The following is a 14,284-nucleotide window of genomic DNA, read 5'->3' as shown; positions in this document are numbered from 1 at the left end:
TGACACAGAGTAAAGCTTTAATTAGCTGTCATGGTTTGTGGACTTTTTAAACAACCGTCTGCTGAGATAATTGGTGAGTTTTCAAATGGGGTGAGTTTATTTATTTATTTTTTATCAAACATTTAACTACAAAACCTGAAACATATGGGTTTTTTGTGACTTCAAACTTGTTTTGCATACGTTAAAGAAGGGAGGGAAACATTGTGAGAAGCAACTTAAAGGGAAAAAAAACAATTATTTTAAATGTGCATGTGCCAAAAAGAACATCCAAGATTTCTTATACTTTGAAAAAGTTCTATATGCTTGTCGCTTCCTTTAGAAAGTGAGACCTGGCTTCATTACACAGAGTGAAATATTTCAAGCATTTATTTCTTGTAATTTTGATAATTATGGTTTACAGATAATGATATTAAAAACCCAAATTCCAGTGTTTCAGAAAATGTCAATGTTACGTAGGATTAATAAAAAAAAAAGACTTTTTTTCTTTTTAAAGCAGACGTTTCAGGCTCTGAAAAGTATGTTGTTTTTTTTCCCCCTAAGCACTGAATGCATTGCATCTTGGGCCTCCTTTTGCGTGAACGACGGCATTGGTGCGTCGTGGCATGGAGGCGATCAGCCTGTGGTTCTGCTGAGGTGTCGTTTAGAAGCTCAGGTTGCTTGGATGACGGCCTTCAGGTCATCTGCAATGTTGGGTCTGGTCTCTGCCATCTTCCTCTTAACACTGCCTTTGTAGATTCCCTGTAGGGTTCAGGTCAAAGGAGTTTGAATGACTGATGTTACCGGGCTGGATTTGCCTGCAAAGTGTTTTTGGTACCTTTGGCAGTTTGGGAATGTGTCTGGAAAATTAAGAAGCCATATCTCCACGTGTTCAGCAGAGGAACGCATGGGGTGCTCTAAGTTTCCTGGTAGACGGCGTCGTTGACTGTGGACTTCAGACAACACGGTGGACCAACACCAACAGATGACATGGCACCTCACCGTCACTGACTGGAAACATCACGGTGGACTTCAAGCGATGTGTATTCTGGGCATCTCCACTCTTCCTCCAGACTCTGGACCTTGATTTCAAGTGAAATGCAAACTTTACCGTGATCTGAAACCAGGACCATTGAGCAACAGTCCAGTTCCTTGTCTCCTTAGCTTCTGAGGTTATCTCTGGTTCAGGAGTGTCTTGACACGAGGAACGCAACATTTGTTGCTCATGTGTAGGGTTAGAGTTAATTTGTGCACAGTGGCTCTTGGGGTCCATCCAAATACCCTTATTGGGTAAGGACTCTGTGGTGGATGGGTGTGGTATTGATCGTGGTGTCAGCAGTGATTGTAAGATCACCTGTTTTGCTCACCTGGGTAGTTGTCAGTGAGTGGGTGATGGGGATGTCTACTTTTTGCTGACCGCTTTAAGCTTTGGATTCCTTTTGTACCTTTTGCCTTTGATCACGGCTTGAACCTGTGGATTTATTTTTATGCTTCATTGCAACTGGTGTTTTGAAGATCAACAATAAAAGGATCTTAACCGCAGCTTTACTGAAGTGTTGAATAGCGAGCGCGTCAACAAGAATTCCCCTTTTCAGCCGCTCGGCGGCGCAGAGTTTGTTTGACTGTCGCCAATAGCCAAATTGGCTTTAGCCAAAGCGGAAGTGCGTCAGCAGTCGGCATGATAAGTGCTGTCCGAATAGTGCGGTCAGTAAGGAAGGAGGTAGGAAAAGGAGCCTGCTTCCTCCCGTGGCTAATTTAGCATAGGAACCTCGCAATGTCCCTTACCAGCACCAAGGAGCTATAAGGAATCCCACAATCCTTTGCGTGACATGATGTATGAGCACAGCCCATCTCAGGGAAATGAACGAAAATCACCGGAGACAAGTGAGCTAGGAACTATTATTTTAAGGGTATTTGGACGGAGCCTTGAATGTCGACTCCAGCCTCAGTCCACTCCATATGAACCACCTCCAACCTCTTGGACGGGTTTTACTTGCCAATCAATGCCAATAATATTAAGCTTTTTCATTACCTTTCAGTTTTTTTGAGCTTTATTTCCCTCTTCTTCTTTAAAACTAGCCAAATCTTTCCCTGTGCATGTGAGGTATGATACTGATTTGCTGTTTTTGGGTTTTTTTCCAGACGAGGATCTGTGAGGAACGATCATCGGTCTTGTCTGTTCCAGGCTCATTGTTCTAGGAGCCTTGCAGTTCGTTCAGATGCAGCTTTCTGGGCCCAAGTTGTGCTGCCATATATTCTTTTGAGTAAGAAAAGACTTTCTCCTGACAGCTCTTCGATACTTGTTGAGTCTTTTTCTAACTGAGCTGTCATTTTTCTTCAAATTTTACACGGTATGTGAGGCCCGTAGATGCAAAGACGTTGCCTGGTTTGACTCTTTTGCAGTCTCTTTGAGCATTTCACAGTCAAGGCCGGATTTGCCGGGACGTCCAGCTCTAGGAAGATTGCCAGTCATCTTGAATGTTTTGCCCTAGCGGATAATTCTCGCGTCAGAGTGATGGACTTCAAATAGTCTGAAACCATCTTCTAACCTTTCTTAGATCGACAGGCAGCACAAACTGCTTTTCTAAGGTCATCCCTGATGTCTTTCCGCATTGCGCTAACACCTGAGACCATCAAACTGCCAAAAAAATAAATAAATCTCCTGTAACCAATTACTCTGTTTAATCCAGTGAAAGCAGAAGGGGTTTCCTCAGCTTTTCACACGCAGCTTTTTGATTTAGGTTTTTCTGTTGTTTTAATGAATGATGACGAGATTAATTTGGGGGGCCTTTTTTGGAAAACTTTTTCAGAAAGCCATTCTGTGTTCCTATTCTATCTGTGCTCTGCGATGATGAATGAAAGCCGTTCACGCTAATATCAGCACTGTCTCCTCAATGAAAAATACGCCGCAGAGACCTTGTGCAAACCCAAATACATCATGATTAAACTTTGGGGGCACCGTCACAGATGAGGACGGAAATAGATGCTCATTTGATGATCTCGCAGGAGGGGGTGGATCCGCTGCTAGCACGGTCGTTAGAGCCGAATTATGCTTATGCGTATGTGGGAATGCACAGTCAAAAATATTTTAAATGCAAATGTTTATGCAGAGATAGTCAAAAAGAGGATTTCACTACAAAAAAAGTAAACTTTTTCACTTGGCCTAAATAGTTGAGCTATCTCATGAGCCATCTGCTTATCTCTCATCTCTATGTGCCCTCATTAATGTCCTCCTATTGCCACTAGTCTACCTGTGCCAGTCTGTCTGGACAAATCTGGCTTCATTTTCCTGTCCAGGTGCTCCGATATTTATAGCCATCTCAACAGCAATAGGAGCGACAACCACAGACAGCATCTGTATGGCTCCCTCGTCAACAGAGACGCACATCTTACGAACTGAAGCAAGTCAGAATTAGGCCATCACATCTGGCATGTCTGTAGTTAAATGAAAAACAGTCACTTTATGCTCTTAGTTCAAGGACAGTAGACACTATGGAACATTTTATGAAGTTTCAAAAAAGAAACAACAATTGTGATAAACGATTTTTATTTCATATTTATAACTTATATAACATATTTTTTTTGCATGTGTGGATCAAATGTATTATCAACATGATTGTAAACCTATTTTTTCAGATGCAATTAATTTTGTGAATGTTTAACCAGGATATTTTCCCCAAAATTTTGAGCTAATTCAAACTAGCTGCTAGCAAGGTAGCATCCATCTTCTTTATGCCTTTAAATAAATATGGGCTTTGTACATATTTATTTAAAAAAAACTAAACTAAAAAAAAAAACTCTGTTTACTGTAATATGAAGGAAAACTGAGTAACAATTTTCTCTGAATTTTTAAATAACGTGTACTATAGACATGCTAGCTAATGCTAAGAACATACATGCTAATTTTTCTGGGTTTTTAAAAAGTTCTGTATTTGATTTGTTTAAGGCTACATAAGATAAATCTTTGAAAAACTGGATTTTGAGTTACTAACCTACAAAAACAAGGGACATTTAATTTATTAATTTAGATGTATCCTCCTGACCAAGATCAGAGTTACCACTGAGTCAATTAAAGACAAAGTATTTTGGAGGTAGCTGTTTGATTCCTTTTTAAAGGTGAGCAAATTCAGCAAGGGATCAAATAAATATTTTTACCACTCTGTTTCAGAAAACTGCTGTATTGTTTGTTTTCTTATCACCCCAGCTTTGTAATATCAACACTAGAATTCTTGTATGATTAAACGAGAACCAATGACTTTAGACACATGCTTCACTTTGTCCCATCTGCATATGAGAGTGAGAGCACATTCCAGAAATAAACATGTCTAAAAATGACTTGCAGAGGCTGAAAAACACTTCAAAGCTGGATCTTTTTAAAGAAATGTCAGCCGTTTCCAGTCGGATCTGCTGAATAAAAAGCTTCCATTTCATGATTCGTCCAAAGCTGTCCGTTGCGCTTAAACAGTGTTTTGCTGTTTCTGACAGAAACCTCTATTGTTTGTGGTACTCTGGGGACACAGGGAGTTAAACAATCAATTTGCATTTGCTGTTTTGCCAGCCAAGACGCGTATGTGCAGTGCTCTTGAAGATGCTCTGATCATTACAACAGCTGACAGCTGGCATGCCTGGCTTCTCGTTCTGTAGTGACGTTATATTCTTAGCTGTTTTGAGCAAATGTTATGTCTTCTTTCCATTAGCTTATTTAATTCACTGCTTATCGCACTGTTTAGGGAAACACCCGACAGCCGGTGAGATTACTAACCACCTGGTCAACGCTGTGATTACTAACCACCGACATTTGCTACAGATCACGTGCGTGATCTGTAGCAAATGTGCAGATCTCCCCCCTCTTCAAAAGACAGCATCCAGAGGAACTGCTTTGTGCAGAATTACGTAACGCTCAAAACTAGTGGTGTGTCAAGAAAGTTTTCTAAAGATTTATGATGGAAACATTGTTTAAAGGCCTCCTTGGTGGTCCCTGAAGCGCAGTCTGGGAATCTTAAAGTTTAATGCAACCTGCTGCATGCCAAAGAAACAACACTGCAACGGATATGTGTGTGTTTATTTTGTGCCAATGGATATAACGGCTTAGGACAGTGTGAGCAGAGTGCAGATTTAATGGGCAAATAATACATGCTGTATGTTGTGGCCATGAGTTCAAAGCAGAGAGTAAATGTGTATCTTCTTTCTGGAAAAGATTTATAGATGGTTCTAGAAATTAGAAATTTGTCACCTCAAACTTCACTGTATTGTATTTGGACTTTACATGATACACTATTCTGGTGTAGAAGAAAACCGATACATGGTTTTCATCATTCCCCCCTCAAATAATCTAAAAAGTGACGAATGCCTTTTGTATTTTCTCTAATACCCCTCAATGAAATCAAGTGCAACCAAGGATCCTTCAGAAGTCACATCAGGTAGGCTGCAGTTCATAAAGCAATGTCCCAAACAATGAACAGATCAAGGAGCATTGTTCAATCTATGGTCTGAATATGGAAACAGGATGTGTGTGAGAGAAAAATACATACAGCACAACACCCTAAACACAACGTGCCCATAAGGAAACAGGATGGTGGGCGCATCGTGCTGTGGGGACGCTTCAAGATTTGGCAAAGACAGAGAACTCAATAGTTCATGAAAAGATGCATGGACTGAAAGAAGATTCCTCTTCCAGCAGGGCAGCTACCGCAAACCTACTGCCAGAGGTACAATAAGATAGTTTTGATTAGGGATGATCATCGCGTGGCCCACGGGCCGTTTGACGTCCTGAGAATGATTTTGTTCCTCCTCTGACAGTGTAATGTTTTTTTTTTTTTTATCTTAAATTTTAGGAGAGATTTGTGCAAAAAATGTGACCAAATATCTGGACAAAACAATTTTTTTTTGGTGCAACACAAACTATTTGTCTTTTATCAGTTTTATTTTTTATTTATTTTTTGGGAGGTCAAAAATGTGGGACCCTTTTGTTTTAAAACTACAGATCCCTTTCCTTTACAAAAATCTGAATATTTTAATTATTTTTACTAAATATTGCATGTTAAGTTGTGTAGGTCCAAAATTACCGTAAGATTTCTTGTAATGCACTAGGCAGAGAACCCAATAATTCAGCCAGACACAGTGTTGCACTTAAAGGGCTTATAAAAAAAAAAAAAAGAAATAAAAGTGTGGTGCTGGCATGGTAAGGGTCCAGGGTGCGCTCACATCAGGAGAAGATGTGCGGAGCAGGCCGAAGGCAGACAGCAGACAAAACACAAAGGAGGCAGGCACCAAGTGGCAGACAGGTCCACAGGTTAGAGCTGGAATCGGGGTTAAGCACAGTTCAATACTTGAGTTTGAGAGGGGTCTGAGTGAGGGCAAGGCAAGGCAGGAGAATAAAAAACCCCCCGAGAAAACAGGGCCATGAACAGGCGACGCAAAGTATGCCGGACAGCTACTCAGACGATGGCTTTCAATAATCTGGCAGGGAATGACTGTGGGAGACCGGTGTATATCACAGGTGGAATCAATGAGGGCAATTAAGGGCCAGCACAGGTGTTGCTGCTCCTACTAATTAGTGGGGAGAGCAGAGCAGAGAGTGACAAACTACCAGTCAGCACAAAATAACAAAAAATTCCAGGCTGGAAACAGCAAAAAGCAGAGCAGATTTATAACAATTTTTGGTGTTTTTATTTTTAAAACAAGTAAAAACACAGTTCAAGGGTGGTAGAAATTTTACTGACAATCTCAAACAGTTGCAACAAGTATTTTAGAAAAAAACAGTGAACCATATTCTTTTTTGTTGTTGTTGCTGGATTACCCTTTGATAACTGACCCTTAATATTTCAGAACTGATATGCCTGTCTTTTAAAATGGAAACAGTATAAATATCACAGAATCGTTTTCCACAAAAACAGACCACTTTGCTTCTTTCATTCAAATATTCCTTGGTTTATTGTTTAGCATGTAAAATAAACAAATTAAATTAGGTTTGGCATTTTTATCTAAAACAATATTCTGGCCCATGAGTAGCCACTTTCCACTTTACAATTTCGGTCCACGCCGCAAAATGAGGCAGCTTGAGATTAATGCGCAGAACTTTCTCCCGGTGTCCAAAGCTGGCAGAGACGCGCCTCGGTTACAGCCACAACTAACGTTAAAGGTGCTTTTATAATATTTCTTCCCATTTAAAACAACGAGAACGCCGACGTCATCACTTTCCAAAACACCCCTCGCGCTTGCTGTGGTTCGCTATGAGGCTGAAGCGCGCTTCACAGTTCGTGTGCGCGAGCATGCGCCCATCGATGAAACTTGCGAGACATCGAGCAGCAAGTCATCCGCTCCCTCGTGCTCAGTCTGGTCAACGCTGTGACTTAAAAAAAAATAACAACATAAAAACACATTTAAAGTGCTCCTCTCCTCGCTGGAAACGGGAATGGATGCAAAGAGGGTGAAGACAGTCTCTGCCCGGATGGATGCTGCTGTTTCATCAACTGGTAGGACAGAGGCGGCATGTTTTCAACCTTTCACCGCTGATCGGTTTCATTTTTAGTTATTTTGTTTATCTGCTGGCTCTATGCATGCGGCTGTCAGACGCCTGCCTCTTTAATATCCCGTTATGTAAATAGTCATTGTGGGGATGTGTATAACTTGCTGTGTGTGCCCTTTTTGTTAATTTGGCCAATTCTATTATTAGATAATTACCTACTAATTCCAATTTCTAAGTAAATGTTTTCTCAACGGCTGCAAGCTTTATTACTATTACAAAATATTGATCCGTTTTTACATTTCCGTCAGGTTACATTGTTTGCTTTTGCTTAAGTTTGGCTTTTTCCTAAATTTGCTGATGCTTTTTCTTTTTCCATTTTTTCCTATCCGTTTTGTCACCTGACCACTAAAAATGGAGAATGTTTCAGTTTATGGTCATTTTGGGTAACCTGACAACAGCCAGCTGCATGTATCGCTCCGCCTAGCTTCACTCACATACATCTGGGACACCGCCATAGGAATTGCCTTTACTGAAGGCTGGGCCTTATCAAAACTCCTTGCATATGATTGGATAAGCCACTTGTCTGTCATCTTTATCGACGTGCTATTTCAACCAGTCACACCGAAGCTAACCCGTGACGCTGATGAGACCGACGCCGGAAAAAAAAAACTTTATTTTTTTTTTTTTTATGTGTTTGCGGCTCTAGTGCAGGGTTTCCCGCAGCGCTATCTTGGCGAGGCGGCCGCGGAAAACGTGTCGTCCACCCCCCCCCCCTCCGCTCCGCGAGCCGGTCCGCGGAAAACGTGTCGTCCACCCACCCCCCCCCCCCCCCCCGCTCCGCGAGTCGGTCCGCCTCGCATAAGCTACTTCCTGCGGGAAACACTGTAGTGGCACGCGTTTTATTGACAGTGAGCTGACAGAAAGAGGGGGGAAGACAGGCGGCAAAGCGCCGCGGGTCGGAGTCGATCCCGGCCCGACCGCGTTGAGGACTAATAGGCCTCCCAATATGGTTCGCGCTAACCGCTCCGGGGCGCGTCCGCGTTGCGCGTCCGCGTACGCGCCCCGGAAAACAAAACTTGCCAAATCCGGTCGGGAGAAGGGCGAAAACATGGTTTCCACCAACAAAAGCCTTCAGAGCAGTTCTCTGATGTTCTTTTAATGAAACAATATCAGATAGATTGGACAACACGGAAGAAATAGCAGCATCAATGCTAACGCTTGCTTCCTCGATGCGAGCCGCCATTGTTGTTGGAATCTCACGGTGGCTTCTCCACTACGTCACATCCATGAAACACCCGCCCTGCGTCCTGATTGGCCAGACCAAAAATTTGGTTGGGGAAATCACTTTCAATCAGCCGTGTCCCAGATGTATGTGAGTGGAGCTAGGCGGAGCGATACATGCAGCTGGCTGTTGTCAGGTTACATTTTGGGAGGCTTTGCGTCAGAACTGAACTGAGCCACCGTTGAAGACTTAAAAAAAAATAATCCTGGTTGTTGGGAGCTGGGTTTGCAGCTAGATCACAGGTGGAGGTAATAATGTTAATCACAGGTGACTTGTGTGTCAAGAATAGGGAAAAACGTGATTGGAGGAGCTCCACCCAACAGGCCCCGCCCCCATCCTCATTGTGCTCATGTGCAGCAGCACTCTTCATATAAACTGTATCCTGGAGTAGGCTATCCTAGTTATGTCTCTGCTAAGCTGACCTGTGTTGGTTCTTCCAATGCGTCTCTTAGTTAACCAGAAACCCACGGAAGTTAATATCGGGAAAGTGAAACTTGTACATTGATTCATTCTACATAGGGATGTATTTCAAGAGTTTGTTTCTGGATGTTTTCGAAGATTATTGCTTGCAGCAAATGAGAACTCCAAAATCAGTTTCTAGTAATAAGAATATTTTTAGTACAGAAAATGTTGATGGATCTCATTTCTAAAGCTTAAATGTGCACAAAATGGGGCCTGAAACGTGCATATGTCACTGTCCACGCAAGAGTTGGGATCTTTAAAAAATAAATAAAAATTTGACGAGAAAGTGTGCGGTCAACAGGGCAAGTCTGACCCAGGCGTACGCTCATTTTGGAGACACGGGAAATTGCTGACGCAGATGAAGTCATTGGCAGCCAAACTGCATCATGGGTCCCCTCACATGTTCATTTTCGCTCCTTATTAGACTTTAATCATAGATCGACTTCATCATAAGCATTGAAAGCCACAGTGTTATCCATGCTTGCGCTGGTGGCGCATAACTATAAATAAGGACCTTTCAAATAAATAAATAAATAAATGCCCAAGAGCCAACTTGGGTCTTAAATAAAAAACCATCACATTCCTCTCCCTGGAGATCACTGGGGTGATTTTCTGGCCAGTGATGATGACTGGCTAATATGGTGCTTTAGACTTAGAGCATTGCATCCTGCTATAACTTACACCCCCACACAAGCTGCTGGCCCCTAACCCGCTCTCTAAACCCCAGAGCGCAGAGGAGGCGCTTTAATAGCGTCCAGCCTCAGCTGAGCAGATGCAGCCTCGCATCGGCGTCCCATCAGCTTCCTAAAATGTTGCATTAGATGTTTTGTTTTGGGCGGGGGATGGGAGGGGAATTACTCCTCAGAATGTCATCCTACATTAAAAACGGCGATCAAGTTCACTTTTTAACATTTTTTTTTTTTTTATGTGGACATCCGTCTTTTTACCTCTGATTTCCAAATTTAATAAAATCTATTAATATTTCTTTGCTTTTTCTTCGTGGTTACAATTTCACCATTAAAGAACAACACAAAGAAATGATCAGCTAACGCATTTAAATCCACATAAATTCCCAGTGTTTATTAGGCATGGCAAGATTCACCGATGCGTGTCGGAACATCGGAACGACCTGTTGGATACGGTTGCATCGATTTGCAAACGTCTGCATCGGTAAAAACCGCACATAAACTCGAGATGCATCGTATCAAAACTACCTGCATCGATACAAACTGATTATTATCTTCTATTATTATAACTTTTTAGAAACGTGTCTTTGAGTTTTAGTTGCGTTTCTTTCCATCCCTGTTGCCTACTGCGTGCATGCTAGTCTCTCTGCCACTCAAGTCTCGCCCGAAGCCTCGCGCGAGTAGGAGGGTCTAAACTTGCTTTCGAAGAGGACAGAGGCGGCAAGCTAGAAACCACGTTAGCATGGAGGAAAACGAAACAGAGAGAATACATTCGGTTACGCGCTTTAGGTCAACGGTATGGAAAGACTTTGGCTTCTACAAACGAGATGGAGAGTTGGACAAGACAATGGCCATATGTAAACACTGCAGAACAGAGGTACGATATACAGGCAGCACAACAAATATGTCGCAACATCTGAAGCGGCACCACAGTACAGTAGTTCAGTCCCCGGAGACGTCAGCTAGCAGTGCTACTCCAACAACTTCACGTGAGCCACGAATACCTCATTTTTTTCAAGCGCCACTTGCAAGCAATTCTGCCCGGGCGAATTCTATCACGGACGCCTTATCTTTCTTCCTCTGCAAAGGCATCCAACCGTACAACATTACAGCAAACGAGGGATTCAAATACCTGCTTGAAGTGTTGGAGCCAAGGTATAGCATACCAGACAGAAGGGTGTTTTCGGACCGAATAGTTCCTGCGCTTTACGAGAAAGTGAAAGTGGATGTTCTCAGCTCAATGGGTCGTGCACAGAGGGTGTCAATAACGGTTGATGGTTGGACCTCCTGTGCCACTGATTCTTACATTACTGTTACGGCACACTACGTGAACGAAGAGTGGGACATGCAGTCTCACGTCCTGCAAACGCGAGTGTTTAATGAGTCTCACACTGGGGTCAACTTGGCTGCGTTGCTGCAAGATGTACTTCGCGAGTGGAACCTCGGAGAAAAAAAACCTGCCTTGGTGACAGACAACGCAAGAAACATGCTAGTGGCAGGGGCTGGCGCAGAGATAACACCCCATGTCCGATGCGTAGCCCACACATTAAACTTGGCCTCGCAAAAGGCACTGAAGGTGGACAGGGTGTCCGAATTGTTGGTGAAGGTGAGGAAGGTTGTTGCATACTTCCATAAAAGCCCACAAGCAGCTGAGGTTTTGAGGGAAATTCAGTCCCAGCTACGCCTACCCAACCACAAACTTATTCACGATGTCTGTACAAGATGGAACAGCTCTGTGGACATGCTGGAGAGATTCTGGGAGCAACATCCTGCTCTGTTGAACGCTATGCTGTCGAGAAGGATCAGGAGGGGAGAGGGCCTGTTAGCAGTGAATGAGGACGACATGACTCTGATCCAGGAAATCATCAAGCTGATGTCCCCTGTCAAAGTGGCCACCACACTTTTGAGTGAAGAAAAAAGCCCAACCATCTCAATGATCGCCCCAATACAAGCCAAACTCCACAAACACTTCTCCGAAGACAACACTGACCTGCCAATCATTGCAGATATGAAGCAGCGCTTCAGACAAGATTTTTTTGATCGTTACTTGGATCTCCAAGAACTCCTCTACAATGCATCGGGCCTTGATCCCAGATTCAAAGACCTGGCTTTCCTTGATGTGGACTCCAGAGACCTCATCTTCATGAAAATAACATCTGAGGTGGTGAAGATGAACGAGCAGGTAATTTATTGACTTTTTTTCCTTTTACTTTAGGCCTATAGAATGTGACCACCTCCCTCCCTGTCTCTGTCTCTGTCTCTGTCACTCACTCACTCACTCACTCTCACACACACACACACACACACACACACACACACACACACACACACACACAATAGATCTCTACATTTTTATGTTCAATTTGTCTGTATAATATGTACAGTGTTATGTTTGATTTGGAGTCTGGTCAAATGCTATTATATTCTGTGCTAAGACTTGTTATTTACATTTTGACAACAAAATACTCTTTTTGATTTGGATTGTCAGACAGGAGACAGTGCTGCACTGTATGAAGGAGAGGCAGATGAGGGAGGCAGCGACGGAAGCCCCAGCAGGGAACGGAGAGGTGTGTGTTGACTGTGTATGAGTAATTGACTGTTCATTAACAGAGACAAAAAATACTTATTTATTGGTCCATGGGCATGGAGATAATCTTTTAAATACAGCACAACAGATGTTGACTCGTATGTTATCATTGTTAAACAGTGTGTAGTCTTGTGTTGTGTTGACTGCTCATATTGTTCAATATACTAATAGTCTTGTACATGTCTTCCTTAGATGATGATGCCTCGCCCTCTCCTAAAAAGAAGACTGCCATGGACCAGCTGTTTGGAGAGTTCATCACCACAAGAACGCCATTGAAGACCATGAGGGAGAAAGCTAAGGATGAAATTTTAAAATACAGAGAGAGAGATTCCTTAGAACTAGGCGGTGATGTGTTGCAGTGGTGGAAAGGGCAGGTGGACCTGCCACTCCTTTCAGCTTTAGCTAAGGATTACTTGTCCATTCCAGCAACTAGTGTGAGCTCTGAGCGTGTCTTTAGCAGTGCAGGGAATATTGTCACTGCCCAACGTAGTCTCCTGCACCCTGACCATGTTGATCAATTGATCTTTCTTAAAAAGAATTTGAAAAAGACCCATCTGGGTTAAATGTTGGGATTCACTTGTCTTAATTTACATATGGGGAACTGTTACTCCCTTGTTATGATCATTTGTTCAGAATGATTAATCATTTTACAGAGGCACAGAGGTAATGAGTATACCACTTTTGAAACGTAACATTTTGAACTATATTTCAATAAGTAGACATGTTATTTTCAAAATGTGCACTGAGTAAATGGAAAATGACATTTCAGTTAGATTATTAACCTTAGTTTGCTCTTCAGATATTGTATGCACATTTTGGACATACCATTTTTACCTATGCACATTTTGGAAATTACTTGTGTGCCTATTAGAATATTGTTCAAAATGTTGCTTTTCAAATGGGGTGTACTTGTCAATGGTGTGCATTGTATATTTGGGGGAAAATGCGATGTGTCCCTGTGTTAAGTTTTTCTTTTAGTTTTTATAATAGATGGAATATCCTGGCCTGCACCTTTTGTATAAGGGCATTTTATTTGTTTTACCTCATGTATAAACTTCAAGCACTTTTTTAAAGGCTTAACTGGAAAATGTGCCTTTGTGCCTTTGCTTTAATTGTTGGACAACATGCACTTCAGAGAAATCTTATTTTTGTTTGAAGTTTACACTTATAAAGTTTCAGAGAGACAATCACTCTCTAATTTGCACTTCCTTTGTTTCAAAATAAAAGGCACAGTTAGCTTGCGTGCCATAACTTGAACTATGTAGTCCATGGTGTACTTTTCTTCTGCATTGCATCGCATCGTATCGCACTGTATCGCAGCATTTTAAATTTAGATCGTTCTGTATCACACCGGATCGCAGGAGGTTGGAGAATCGTATCGAATCTTATCACTAGAAATTCCATGAATCGTGAATGTATCGAATCGTTGGCTGTGTATCGAGATGTGTATCGTATCGCCTTGGTGGTGAAGATTTCCATCCCTAGTGTTTATGTATTCAGTGAGCGTCGGTGTTAGCTGCTCATTGTAGCACTGCTGCTCTTACCATATACTTTGAAAATGGCTGAGAGTTGGGAGAAGCAAACAGTCTTATTAATTTAGGAGAGGAAGAAGAAGGCCTCAGAAGACAGAAATAAGACCAGAGTGCATTTGGAAGATTCTTTCATGCGATCCCCCGGAGGAGTGGAAAAGCAGGTAGGCTGGTCTTGCACATGCGTAGTTAGTCAAAAAGGGACTTGAGCATTTCTTACCTACATTTCCGGAAAGATCGCCCACTCTACCTTTTTTAAATTGAGGTAATCAGTGGTCTGCTGTAGGTAGGACA

At 42.3% G+C, this 14,284-nt stretch overlaps 1 protein-coding gene across 1 annotated transcript; it reads left to right on the top strand.

The window, feature by feature from the left end:
• Nucleotides 1-10,278: 10,278 nt before the first annotated feature.
• Nucleotides 10,279-13,718, top strand: LOC118565713 (zinc finger BED domain-containing protein 1-like). Its single transcript, XM_036146528.1, has 3 exons — nt 10,279-12,056; nt 12,363-12,441; nt 12,654-13,718. Exons 1-3 carry the CDS (start codon nt 10,617-10,619, stop codon nt 13,022-13,024), a joined length of 1,890 nt encoding a protein of 629 aa, XP_036002421.1. The 5' UTR covers nt 10,279-10,616; the 3' UTR covers nt 13,025-13,718.
• The last annotated feature ends 566 nt before the right edge of the window (nt 13,719-14,284 follow it).

The sequence above is a fragment of the Fundulus heteroclitus genome, chromosome 14, assembly GCF_011125445.2.
Source record: "Fundulus heteroclitus isolate FHET01 chromosome 14, MU-UCD_Fhet_4.1, whole genome shotgun sequence".
NCBI classification, from domain to species: domain Eukaryota; kingdom Metazoa; phylum Chordata; class Actinopteri; order Cyprinodontiformes; family Fundulidae; genus Fundulus; species Fundulus heteroclitus.
Note: the sequence above shows the minus strand (reverse complement) of the source record. Positions and strands in the feature narration are given on the sequence as shown.

What these genes read in the sequence shown, in the direction of transcription:
- LOC118565713 (XM_036146528.1), top strand. Translation starts at nt 10,617, where the DNA reads ATGGAGGAAAACGAAACAGAGAGAATACATTCGGTTACGCGCTTTAGG. An exon ending in TGGTGAAGATGAACGAGCAG is followed by an intron (nt 12,057 to 12,362) that starts GTAATTTATTGA and finishes TTGGATTGTCAG; the next exon opens with ACAGGAGACAGTGCTGCACT. An exon ending in CCCCAGCAGGGAACGGAGAG is followed by an intron (nt 12,442 to 12,653) that starts GTGTGTGTTGAC and finishes TGTCTTCCTTAG; the next exon opens with ATGATGATGCCTCGCCCTCT.